The sequence below is a fragment of the Anser brachyrhynchus genome (genome assembly GCF_964034855.1).
Source record: "Anser brachyrhynchus genome assembly, chromosome: 5".
Taxonomy (NCBI): Eukaryota; Metazoa; Chordata; class Aves; order Anseriformes; family Anatidae; genus Anser; species Anser brachyrhynchus.
This window is the reverse complement of record NC_137699.1, coordinates 58,914,801-58,928,467: the sequence shown is the minus strand read 5'-3', so window position 1 is coordinate 58,928,467 and position 13,667 is coordinate 58,914,801. Positions and strand designations below refer to the sequence as shown.

General features: G+C 42.9%; 1 protein-coding gene across 6 annotated transcripts in view; it reads left to right on the top strand.

Moving 5' to 3' along the window:
• SYNE2 (spectrin repeat containing nuclear envelope protein 2) overlaps positions 1-13,667 on the top strand; it is a 187,598-nt gene that overhangs the window by 16,452 nt on the left and 157,479 nt on the right. For all 6 annotated transcript variants that reach the window (XR_013951889.1, XM_080593985.1, XM_080593984.1 and 3 more), the window contains exon 2: positions 2,875-2,990. Coding sequence is in view for 5 of the 6 variants with exons in the window: in XM_080593985.1 (XP_080450111.1) it covers positions 2,912-2,990 (79 nt within the window). In the remaining variant the exon portion in view is untranslated. The remainder of the gene's footprint in view (positions 1-2,874; positions 2,991-13,667) is intronic.

Here is a 13,667-nt window from a genome sequence, read left to right as displayed (position 1 = left end):
CCCCCTGCTCCAGCGTGGGCTCCTCTCCACGGGCTGCAGCTCCGGCCCGGGGCCTGCTCCTGCGGGGGCTCTCCATGGGCCGCAGCCTCCTCCAGGCCACATCCACCTGCTCCACCGGGGGCTCCTCCCCGGGCTGCAGCGTGGAGATCTGCTCCGTGTGGGACCCATGGGTGCAGGGGGACAGCCTGCTCCACCAGGGGCCTCTCCACAGGCCGCAGGGGAACTGCTGCTGCCTGCCTGGAGCACCCGTTGCCCTCCTGCTGCACTGACCTTGGGGGCTGCAGGGCTGCTTCTCACTCCTCACTCTTTTTTTATTTTTTTCCCTTTCTTAAATCTGCTCTCACAGAGGCTCAAACAGCATCACTTATTGGCTTGGCTTTTGCCAGCAGCAGGTCCCTTTTGGAGCCGGCTGAAACTGACCCTTATCTAACTTGGGGCAGCTTCTGGATTCTTCTCACAAAGGCCACCCTGCAGCCCCCTGCTACCAAAACCTTGCCAAATAAACTCGAAACACCCTAGGTCCAAATTCAGTCAGGCTCATTGCTTTCACTTGTGGATTCATTGTTGCCCAGCTTTTCTATTTCTTAGATATCTCCGAAGGTCTACACTTTGTCACTGGAAAATTTACGGCAGAGGGAATGCGGGTAACTGCCTGTGCCCTGGGAGCAAACAGCAACAGGTCTGATGGTGTGGTTTGACTTTTGCTTACATACCCCCCATTTAGCTCTTTCTGCTTACTTAGCCACCTTCCAGGTGGAAATCACAAAATCAAATTCAAGACATACAGTGATAACCACAAAATAATAGGGCTGCCTGACATTTTGCATTTTTAGGATTTGGTTTTGTGTTGCTTGATCTTGAGAGGCAAAGGAAGGAGTTTCCCAGGAAAGACTGTGTAGCCTTGGGCATAGGCAGTGCTGCTGGGAGAACTGGATTCTTGTCCAACACCTACCCTTGAGTTCGTGTGAGATGCTAGCTTTGGCACTTAAACCCCAACTTTTATCAGTGGCAGCTAACTGTGCCTTTTTTCTGGTTGTCTGACTTGAGACTCGTAGCTTGGGAACAGAAGACTTCTGAGAGATCTCCATGACTGCGAGTACCAATGTCCTTTAATAAAAGCAATCACATTATATTGTCCATTTCTGAACTATTCCGATTTTAAAATCACGTAAGGCCTTTGTGGCAGTTGCATGTGTTGGGAGCCTTTGTTAGAACCCAGTATTTAGTAATCTTCTTCCGATTTCCATCCTAACCTCAAGGCATGATTTATTTATACCGTTTTGTTCTTGTGCCTGCCAGAAATTAAGAAGTCCTTTTCCTCCACTTCTTGCTAGGCTAAGCAAGCCAAACTCTTCTAAACTATTTTTTCCTTTTTCTCTGATAATCTAGATAGCTCCTATCTTTACCTACCCCAGCTAGATTTCCCTTTTCTGGTATCTGGTGGCTTGAATTTTACTCTTAAGTTAGTGATGACTTGCAGAAACAGTGGGTATCCACAGATGGAATCAGTACTTTGCACATATGAAATAGCATCTATTTCACTGGAAAACCAGAGTCAAATTAGCAAATTTTTCCCCTTTATTCTCTCTGTACCTTTGCTTGTCATTGATAAAATGTGGGCAATAACCCCTGATTCTGTAGGTGCTGTAAACGTGAATTGACTGATGTTTGTGAAGCGTGCAGATACTGTGGTGATGAATGCCACAGAGAATCTTGTGAGGAACTTAACAATCCTGTCATCAAAGCAGCTCTTGAATAAAGCACAAGGATGTGCATTGTTCAGGAAGAGGAAAACAAAGCACTGAATAGCTCCTCATTAAATGAGTGGTGTTCCTTCTGTGCAGGGAGTGAGGAAAAACAGTATACAGTGGAGTAACCAGAGACTGCATCATGAATCATATGCACAAGGGACTGAATGAAAATTTCACTGGCATTCTTTAATGTTGTATTTCTTCACTCATCTATTCACACCCTGTATTTTGATGTATGAATGAATTGCTAGCATCTGGTGTATTAATCCTAGTACTTCTGATGGAAAGGGTATAGGTTTTTAGGTAACAAAGCTTGTTTAAGTTGAGCGCTTATTTAATTTTCCGCTTTATTAATTTTTGAACTTGTTTAAAGTTCTTCATAAAAAAAAAAAGAGCCTCTAGTTCAGTATCCTACAGTGGTAAATTGAACAATATTACTACTGCAGTAACAGAAATGGTGTTATACTTTTAAGAAAGACAGAGCGTATCATTCACAGAAATTGCGTTGGAGATAGGGAGCGTATCCAGGAAGAGGAAAATAGAGAAGCTAGAAAAAAAGACTCATTCGTAGGGGATGAGAAGTAACAAAAGTACCAGGTAGAGTCAGCAGTTGTGATTATCCACTTGTGTTAACTGCTGCTTCTTCATTTCAACTGAATCTTTGCAGATTCTGCATTCATTGCTTACATTCTGCAACAATCATCTGGGCAGGAAGAAAAGTACAAAGATTTAAAGAAAACCTTGGAGGTTTGTCAGCAGCAAATCTGCTGAAGGCACTGTGCGCCTTTGCCAATCTGACTTAAAGAAAGTGACAAAGTTTAAATTCTCCTAATCATAGTGCTTTTGTTTTGATGGCTAGGTGTACTTAAGTTTGTGGTTTGTATTGTGGAGTATTGCTGGCCCCCATTAAAAATAAAGTGAGCAAGCCAAGGGACAAAAACTTTGATTCATGCAGTAGGAACATTACCACACTTTATTATGTGTGAGCTACAGAAACCAAGGGAAGAAAACCCCAAACAAAACCCATGTCTCTGTGTATGCCTTATCTTTGATATCAGCAATTTTAATGTAAAACTCTACTGGTTTATTTGTTTGTTTATTTATTTATTCTTTATAATTTCAGTTTGGAAATTGAGTGAAGAGTCTCCATAGGATTTAATATGGCATCAATGCAGTCATCTCCCTCAACAGAGGAGCAGGCTTCCTCCGAAATAGATGATCTCCATCTATCGCTGCAAGGTAGGTGACTGTAGTTTTCTGTGCCTTTTATAATGTGGAGTTTTGGTAAAACCTGTGACCATGCACAGGTTGAAGGAAATTCAGAGAAACCTGTTAAAATATAAAACTAGTGTTATGATCAGTGTAGTTTGTTCTTGTCAGCGTTTCTTTTCTGATGTTCCTGTTTGGTGAAAAACATTTCAGATCAGAAATGAAAGATTACAGCTCTCGTAGTACTTTCTCATGGTACTTTCAGAGCTGTTGCCTTTTTTGGTGCAGATGTTCTCACTGGTTCTTATGCTTTGTTACTCAGAATACATGTTACTGTAAACTGTTTTCAAGGGAATTGCCAGCATGAAAACATTTGTGGTATTTGATTAGTTTCCTTGTTTTCAATTAGCTGACAATTAGTTGGTTGCACTGAGCTGTCCTTAATGAGGCTATTAACTACGGTACAATTTCGTTTCATTTTTTTTTTTGTTTTATTTATTTTTCAGCCTTATTACTTTATCACATGCACGTGTAGAAAGATAGCTTGTGGCCAAAACAAGCAGAAAATTTTTGTGGCTTCTAAACAAATTTCCTACAGGTCAAAGTCTTTCATCATTCATCCTTATTTGCAATGAGCTGTATCTTGTTTTTGCTTGCTTTCACTTACTGAGTGAAGCAAGCACTCACAAAGTGATTTTTAATTGTTCTATTTTAATGGCAGCTACCGGTACAGTTAAGAGCTAATCAGTGCATCAGAACTGGCTTATTGGATAGTCTTTCTGCATTTTCCTTAATCTCCTGTTTAATTTTATTCTATAAGAATTTCCTGGGAAGACTGATTTTGCTCTGAAGGTACTCATGAAAATATTCATGGAGGTTTTATCGGGGAGTCAAGTCTAGGCAGCAGGATGAGCACTGCTGGAAAGCCTGTTTTGAATGTGTTTAAAGCCTGGTTATTTTAGGATGGATGGGCTAAATCATGTTTCCACAGAGCTATTTCCTTTTAGATCACTTTCAATGAAATGACTATGGTACTTAGCTGAGAGTAAATATGTTTAAGACAGATGGTGCAAAAGAATATTCTTACAAGTCACTTACAATCCATATTTGCATTAATATTGTCATTGAAGCCATGTGTTTTGATGAGTGAGTGTTAACAGTGGTCTAAAGCCAAATGTCTTTAATGGTGAATTTTCTTCCATTTGTTTCAGTGTTATGTTTCCAGGAGAGCAAGCAAAAACTCCTAGCAGGAGCAAGACTGGCTGTAGCACCAAGCACAGTCAGATGCACATTTCTTGTGCCTGTCAAACTCAGTTTTTGGTAGTCAAGAATTGCATTTGGAAAACACTGTCTAGTTTTAAGGCAGTAGATAGCAAATTAGTTACTTGGGATTTTAGACAAAAGTTTTATTTTGAAATTATAATGCTATTTTCTGAAAAGTCAGATATGTTGTAGTATTTTTTTGATCAAAATCTAAATTAAAAGAGCCCTGCTTATTAAAATTGAAATGACTAAATAATACTTCTATGCTGTAATAATTTGAGCTCCTAGACTATGCTGACATGAACACAGTGCAAATCTGGAGCCAAGCTGTGTGTGCTTGGACGCTGGAGAGATCCCTTATAAGTGGCATAAGCAATTTTTCTAATGACTGAAGATGCAACAAATGGTGCAGACACATCTGATGTATGGAGCAGTGATACTGCAGCATGTGTCTGGGTCAAACAGGCAAATGGAAATGCAGCTGTGATGAAGCACAGAAAACATGTTCCCTGACATGACATACAGAAACCATTAGTAAACTTACCTGCAGATCGATGGTAGAAAAGATCAAATAATAATAGGGTCACTCAATGAAAAGCTGTGCTTTTTTGTTTGTTGTTTTACACGATAAGAATCTTGGGATTAGATTTGTAAAGCAGACAGACTTTGATTATTGTAAATCGTCAGGTTCACCAGGACAAATGTCAGAGAAATGTCGGATTCATGAAAAGGCTGCTCTTATCTTGAAAAGCAGCTCACTTAGTGGGTGACTAAAGGTTTTTGTAATACTGGTTATGATCTGCTTCTCAAGTTGTTAGGTTATAACTTGAGAGTATATTCATTGTTGTATAATAGCATAACTGGAGTTATGTGTAAATAATTGACACAGGAGAAAAAAGTAGGTATGAGTTTTAGTCTGGATTGCTCATATTTTATTCCACATTTGAATTCTTCAATCTTCTATTATTTCTGAATGGCATCTAGGGGTGTTACCGTGCTTGTCTGGCACATTCAGTGGATCTTGTCCTAATCAACCATTCAGTTTTGTAATTGTGAAGTTACGCGCCTAAAAATGTAACAAAATGGTTAGTTCTTTTTTTCTACTGTATGTAAAACCAAACACTTTGTTTAGGTAAGATCTGACTGTGATTTAGGTCAAAATCTTCTGTGAGGAGACCTCTGCACTTTTGGGAAGAAAAGGAAGGGAAGCGGGGAAGAACCACCACCTTAAAATAACTAATAAAGAGGTTACTTCTTAGTAGATCTAATTATTATACAAAGCCTATTAAATTAATGCCAGTGGCTTAAAATTGTACAAACCTGCTTTAGTGGGATTTCTGTTAGTGGGTTTTCAGGTAGAAGAGCGTTCAAGGATGAACATTCACTTTTCTTAATAGTGTTCAGCCTAAAAAACACAATAAAGACAGTCATGGAATAGAAGTAAAATGCAATTTTGTTCTTAATGCATCTTTCTTTCCAGCTAAATATTTAAGGAGATGTAATGAAGCTTTAAAAACATGAAGAAAATAGGTGAAGAAATGAAAGCAATACGGTTTCTAATGTTCCCAACTCCAGACATTTCCAAATGATGATGGTAGTTGCAAAATCATGAGGCTGAAGTAAGAGCAGCAAGAGTATAAACCTTTATATATGTATCTTTAAAGATTTATTTATAGCTCTTTAACTTTTTTCCACTTTTCAAGATGATCTCAACAGCCAGAAGAGAAACAGTTACCCTCCTTCCTCCCTGCCAAGAAAACTGAAATTGCATGATGTCAGGACTTGGGCTCCTTTTTCTGTTCTTTTTTTCCTTCCCTTTTTCCTAGATAATAAAATGAAATTAGAATAAGATCAACATTATTTGTGCCCTTTCCTCCAGCACCTTTCTGCTTTCTCCCAGTTTTCTGATGCAGCAGAACTTAGGGCAGCTGCAAAGCTGTTTCGTGTCCTTTCACAGCCACCTAACGGTGCAGGCAAAAAGCTTGGAGCGGGATCTGCTCTGGGTGCCTTCTGTGGGGAAATATTTAAGGGAAGGGTTGCTCCTGCCAGGCAGGCTGCAAACGTTTTGGTGAACAGAGAATGCTTTCCCCCTTTGTGGCGTGTCTTTGGAACCTGAAGCCACTTTTTCTGCGGATACAGAGGGAGCAGGCAGGAGCTCAGGGGCTGGCTGGCCATGAGCACAGGAGTAGTGCAAGAGTCCTGTCCTGTCTCTCCTCCTCCCATAGCTTCCCCCAAAGACATGTCCAGCCTGGTGGTTGGCCTTCTCTAAATGGAAAAGGCACAGTTGGGGTCCAAAATTGTTTTCAGCTACCTGAAACGAGGAGAAACCTCTCCTTTGCTAAGACAAGCATTTTGGCATTTTGAGAGCTGTTGGAGATGTGATGACTGCTTTGCTGACAAGCGTGATCATGGAGCTGCAGCGAGGGGACTGTGCAGCCACTGAATGGCTACATCAGAAACTGAGCAGGTTTGTTCTGCTCTGGAGCAGGAGATATTTTTTGCTTTCAGGATTTAAATCTCTTTACCTGGGGGACGATGCAACCTTCACCTTCCCTCCCATGCACAAATCCTTTCCCTTTCCTGCCTGGGACAGCAAACAGACCCTAGGTGTGGCCTTTTCCACCGAGCCTGTGCAGAATGTTTTCCATTTTCTCTCCATACTTGCTGAGCTAATTCAGACACAAGAGTGTGTGTTTTAGCTCTCAGAGCCTGGGGCATGTACTTGCTTGACTGTTTGATTAATTGCAGGGGTCTTAATTTTTGGCTCTGCTTATTGACCTGTGTGCATGTTACTGTTTGTAACCCAAAGGATAACATAAGAAAGTGGCTGGTGAGTCTGTTTTTGAAGAATGTTTAATGAGATAAGTAAATTATGCTATTCTTATGCAGTTAGGTCATACCCGTTATGAATGATCAAAAATCCATTTTCTCTTCAACTGAAATTAAATGCGGTGATATGTATGTATGGGTTTTACTGTGGAACTTGTAGTAGATTTCACTTATCTCCAAGTAATTGACTTAAAGGAGGATCTCTCTCTGAGGCACGCTTAATTCTTCCAGAGGTCAGGGATACTAATAATTCTTATCCAACCTTTTCTTTTTTAATTTCATTCCAGCTTTATGCTTCATCTGTTGAGGCTGGTGAACACATTTGTTTGTTGCTTCTTGTTGTTTTTTTAACCAGAATGATCAAAAAAGTCCATGCTTACAGTTTTTCAAGGGTTTTTACAAATCAAAAACCTCCTGTAGGAGCTGCACTGCAATTTACGCCCTGTTTATGCTGCCTGGGTGAGGAGCTGGTCTGCAGTTCCCGTAACTGTGTGGCGTCACGGCATGTGACGGGGCTGATGGGACTGGAGAGGCAGCCAACACATGAGACTGGCTTGAAAAAAAACATCACTCATGGGTATTATTTTTGTCTGTTTATCATGCCTAATGAAAAAAATAGATGGCATTGTTGGGTAAATGTGTTCCCTGCTGGATAAATTTCAGTTTGTTAAAGGCATTGTTGGGTGCATAACTGGTTAAAAACTGGCATTGCAGTGACTAAGGAGTGGGTTGCTTCTGAGGCACCACTATAGGATGCTGAAGGTCACTTATGTTCAAGTCCCTGCTCCACCTTGAATTGCTTAAAAAAATGTTAGAAAAGCCACTTAAGCCCTTATCTGTAAAGGTATGTTGATATCTAAATGATGTGACTTATTTTCTTGAAGAATTTCACCTACAGCCTCCGCCTGTGCCCCCAAGTACTGCAGTGCCTCACTCCAGGGGCTGTTGTGGTAGTAAACACAGCAGTGACTCAGAGCTGCTCCAGGATCCTGGCAGTGAGAGGAACAAAAATATTTCAGAAAGCCAGGAGGGCAATATTCAGTTCGAACAGGCTTCCTGAGTTAGCAACACTTTCGATAAACTGGGTAACTTGCTTTCAAAAGGAAAAGGAGGTTGAAAGGAGATAACATAGAAAGGAAAGGTCCCACTTGCTGCACAGACACGTAGTAGTTAATTAGCTTATACAATATTTGGATTTCTAAAGATCCTTTTCTGTGGAAATATTTTCATCCCGTTCATTGGACTTCGGATAAGCCACTAAATCTTGAGGAAAAAAAATACCATGTTTGTTTTTAATTGCTTAACACCATGTCACAGAACATAAATGCTGGAAATAACTCTTTTTTCCCCTGCTTTCCTGTCTGCTGTAAATGAAGCTGTGTTACGGGGTGGAAGGGAAGAAACAGTGTAATGGGCTGGGGGTGAATTCCTCACCCTCTCTCCAGGCTGGCAAATACATAACAATCCTTCTGATAGTTCCTACCGTTTACTCAAGTACCTGCTAGGTGTTTTAGATCATAGTAGGAGTGGTGTTTGGAAGGAGCTCTCCAAGTTATTCCTGCTGGCCATCCTCTAGCTTATTTTGCTGAATCATCAGAGTGTGGAAATGGTTATTTTGGATGAAACTGAAATATATGCTCCAAAAAGATACCCCGGCTATCTATGGGCATTCAAGCTAGAGCTGGTTGAGCACAAACTTTCTTACCCTGACACACATGGGTACTCCAGCTTCTGACCACCTTCTGATCTCCTGTTCCCATTGAGCTGTATTGCTTGATCCTATATGTGTAGCCTTGGGTGACTTGAAGGGTGGAAGGAAGATGGAAAAATAGCATACACAAGTGGTAATTCCTTCCCTCAAAACAGAGATGGGAGGGTGACAGACAGAACTGTGTTCATTAATTTCAAATAATTGCTTGAGTTTAAAAGAAATAAGGCCATGCAGTTGTAAATGGTTCACTGGCAGTGAGGTACCAGTCCTCGTGATAGAAGAAAACCTCTGCTGTTTGTTGATGTTTTTTAACAGGCATGGATGGACAGGCTACATCTGCGGTGCCATGGTTTGCTTCCCCCAGCTTGCTGCTGAGGGAGAGGTAGCAGTTTCCTTGGAGTCATCTCCCAGGTCAGGAAAGAAGGCTTGAACGGCAGCTGTGGAGAGGAGGTTAATTTTAACTCTGGCATTTCTGTATCACTCTTAGAGGAAGGCTGAGAGTGAAACCATGGCTGGCAACATTTCTGCCTTCTCTTCTTCTTCCTCCTGGGAGAACTCAGCGCCGCTGTGGTCCCTGCTGCAGTCCCTGTCATGTCCCGTGCTCCAGCTCTTAACGATCAGCCTATTTTGTAGCACTGGCTGATAGCTTGTTACAGGATAAAACAGTCATTGTCTAGCAGAACCTATTGATTTTCAGCTAGTCTGTGTGACACACTTCTTCTATGTCATTCCTTTCTGAAGAGTTGTTCTGAAGATTAGCTTTAAAATGGGGAGTGAAATGTGATAGATTTTGGATGTTTCCAGATTAGCAGGTTCTTATTTTGTTCTCTCAGATCTACTTTGTGTCTTGGTGAGTTTTGGCCCAAAGTGAAGTAAATGATCAGGATTTTTTGATAGTTTTTCTATTCTGGGTCAATGATATCTTGTAAACTAGGACAAGATAAAACCAAGGTCACTTAGAGTCCTATAAAAAGGCCTGACAAAGAATCCATTCATCCTCATAAAAATAAAAATCCGTATTAATTAACCACGTGGTAGAGATAAGAATTTGAGACCTTGATTAAATCATTAGAGCCTCTGAGGAGTAAAGTCAGGGGGAGCTGGGAGGGGAAAATACACGCAGCCTGAAAATTGAAATAAAACCGCCTGCCGCTGTGCCAGAAACACATCTGTAATGAGCTGTGTTGTGTGGGCTAGATGGAAAGAGAAGGACTGCTGCACTGCAGTCTGGGGAGGTATTGGCAGGCATTGAGTTTTGTTATTGATTCATGTGGATATATATTTTTATTTTGGTAGTGAAATAAGCCAGGCTTCAGCTGAGGCTGCCAGAAAGGCAGCTTGGTGTTTGCATTAAGCAGCGACTGTAGTTTATGGGGGTGTAAGTTGTGCTTAGGTGTGTGCAGCAAAATAACCGCTTTGTACTTTCACCACGTGAGACGTTTGCCTGAGAGCCGCCCGTGTGAATCAACACTTGCAGTATCTGTCCCACGTTTTGTAATGCGTCTGCATGCTGATATGGAGAGAGTCAACCAAAACAAGACCAAATATCCTCATCCTGATGGTCTTTCTATTACCAACCCCAAAAGCAAGTTCTCCAGATCAGTAGCAGCCTTTGGCAAGAGCTACAGCTGGAGAGTCACTGACGTCAGGCAAAGTATTTAATATTTGCTTTCTGCCTCTTTTCAAGTGCCAGAAATACCAGCCTTGCCTTCCTGATAAAACTGAGCGCAGCTACTCAATAATCACTCATTAGGTAATTGGAATGGCTCCCGCATGGGTATTCAACCAGAGGGTGTGGTTGGGTCCTGTGCTAACACGAATGCACTAACTCCGTGCTATTTATGTCCTGTAGGCTAGCATTGTGATGATGACTGGCCTGTGTGGCACTTTTGCAATAACTTTCTGTTTTCCAAACAACACTGAATTTCGAGATCGCATTTTTGTCCATGTCTTTAAGACTACCCTGATCTAATTGTTCACCACCATCTCCGTGTAATTTAGAAAGAAGCATAAAACAGTTGAGCAAGCAGGGCAAATCGACTGCTTCATGCTCCCTCAGGACTGTGGTATTATAGATTAAAGGAGAAGTGTTAAAAGACATGTCAGCTCTGAGATGCACAACAGCACTTGATGTGTGCGATGCATGAATGTTTTTCTTGCTGTTCACCCACCTGGTGAGCCAGGAGGTCTTTGGGTCAGCTGGAAGGTTAGGAGCGGGATGCTGCCATCTTCTTCAGCAGCTCTCTCTGCTCTGCCAGCCGATGAAACTGTGAGTTCGCACACAGCCACACAGGCTGTCTCAGCTGATGCGAAGCCACCCAGGACTTGGGTTTGTCTTTGCCAAATTCCCTGAGCCAAATTAAACGTCTGGTGCTTCCCTGTAAGTGGCATTTCATTTTTATGGTCGGAGCAGTGATGGGTTTTTTATTTTTCCCACAAGGTGCTTGATGTATTTTGTATCTTTCATCCGTCCCGGCCTACACAAATACACGTATCTATTGCTGAGCAGTTTTGCACTTCTCTTAGAGTGTTAAACGTCCCTTCACATTAATATTTTGTGCAAGGGCATGGTTTTAGGGGTAGAAGAGGCTATTCAACCTCACTCGATCCCCCCAGATTAGTTTCTTTTGCAAGCTGACTGCCTGTCCAGAGTCTCTTGTCGCCTGTCCGCCTCAGCGGGAGGCTTTACCTCAGCGTTCCCCACCGCTCGCCAGTCCTCAGAGAGCTATAAGGTGAGGCTAGAGCTGCACCCAGGCCTGGCTTCTCACCATGGCGAGACACATAATGTCCTCTCATGTCTCCCCGGCCGGGCAGTGGACTGGCATCCCATCACCCATCAGCACTGTGCTGACTGCAGCTCCGAAGCCCCATCCTCTGCTCCTGGCTGCCCAGAGCAGCAGGCAGGGGCCTTGCACTTTCTCTCTGCTTTACATCTCTCCTACCAGTTACTCCTTGGTTCCTCGCTGCCTGAGGGGAAGGCTAGAGGCAAGCAGACAGGAGGGGCAGGAGCCATGCGTGGGGCAGCTGTGTGGCCATGCACAGAGGGGCCAGGCCAGGCATCTGCCTCAGCTGCAGGGGAAGGGGACACATGGGTGGGCTGTGTGGCTGGCACAGGCTGAAGGTGGTGGCTTAAGCGACCTAAACATCGACTCCTGTACCAGTGTAAGCTTGCCCTCCCTCAGTTAACAGTCTATTTGATGTGCTTTCTAGTGTCTGTGTGAAACCAGTGCAGCCTTCTGGGTGTTTATTCAAATGGTAAGGGGGAAGGGAAGAGGGAGGAGACGACCGCCCTTCTGCAGCTCCAGGCAGGTCCCTGGGGCAGGCAGTGCTTTTTGGCCTGCTTTTTGAGCAGCCAACCCTAATGCTTACAGTCAAAGCTGATGCGGAAGGGGAGAGAAAAAGGAGGTTGTGTTCACGCGCAGAGCCACTGGGATGGCCGGTGCTGACGCGCTGTGGGTTGTGCAGGCAGCAGGGCCTGTGCAGCTCCTGGCTCAGCAGTGAGGGTAAAAAGCCTGTCATGTCTGTGGCCAACACCTGCCCTTACCTCAGGCTTGTGTGCACACTGACAGCAGGGACTTATGCTTTTCGTGACGATGGGGAAGGGCGTCTTTCTTGGGAGGGAATTGTGTGATGGTCAGGATGTGACTGGAGGCAGATAGTGGGGTATGCTGGGTCTGACTGGGATGGAGTTAACTTTCCCTGCAGCAGCCCATACAGTGCTGTGCTCTGCACTTGTAGCTAGAACAGCACTGGTATCACTCCAGTGTTGTGTCTACTGCTGCACAATACTGGCCTTTGCTTTTTTTTTTCCTTTTTTTTTTTTTCCTCCCTTTTCCCTTTAATTAAATCATCCTTATCTCAAACCTTGAGCTCTTTGTGTCGTATTTTCTCCTCCTTCCTCTTTGGGGAGGGGGAGTGAGAGAGCGGCCATGGCGGAACTCGGCTGCCCACCTGAGTAAATCCACCACAGGGGGCTTGCCTGGTTGTGTGCTGCTCAGCCTTTGTGTTATCTGGGGAACGGGATGAGCAGCTTGATATCTGCAGTGAAGTGAAACCAGGCAAAGAAATCCCTTTTCTTTATCTCTGCCACCCACAAACCACAGAGAAAGGCTTCCCCCACTTCTGAATTCTAGCTTTGTGTGAGAAATGGTTTAAATATTCCAGTTTTTGAAACTAGGGCTTAAACAATTTTTATCTCCCTTCACAACTGCATAACAGCCTACAGGACCTGGATGATGAGCTGGATCTCTGAGTAGCCTGGTCACACTCTGTGTCCCATTTCATTGTTCTTCACCAAAGCACAAGTTCAAGCACTTCCTTCCTACTCCCTCCTATTTTAAGGTCCCAGGTGCTCCTGTTTGGCCAGATTAATGATCTCTGTACTCAAGGGAGGACCCATCAGTGAAAGAAATGCTATTAGAGGGTATTTTTCCCTACGACATCCTAATATCTCTCTCCATCCCTTCAGTTAGCCAAGACATCTCATTGTATGGCTTCACCTACAGATGTGCATGTATCACCTAACCCTAGGATCCCTCCTGGTCTCATTACCCAGCCCCATGCACAGATTTTCTTGAGTTTCAAGAATGGTTGTTGTACTGATTGTTCTGAGTTTTTTAAGGAACAGTTAGGAATGAATAGAGTTATTCTAGATGGATTGCTCTGTAGGATGATGTGTTCACACCACTGTTCGCATTTGCTGAGATTTTTGCTGCATCCAGTAGATGTTGATGGTTGTAGAGATCCTTGTGTTATCGTCTCTGCAAACAAGAAAATATCACCACTAAAATAAGAGTTGAGGAAAGCTAATACTAAACTGTATCTAGTGTCATATCTGGAAGAAGAGATCGTAGATTTTTGGAAAAGAAAAACAAATAATTTTTTTTTGACTAACCATTTTTTCT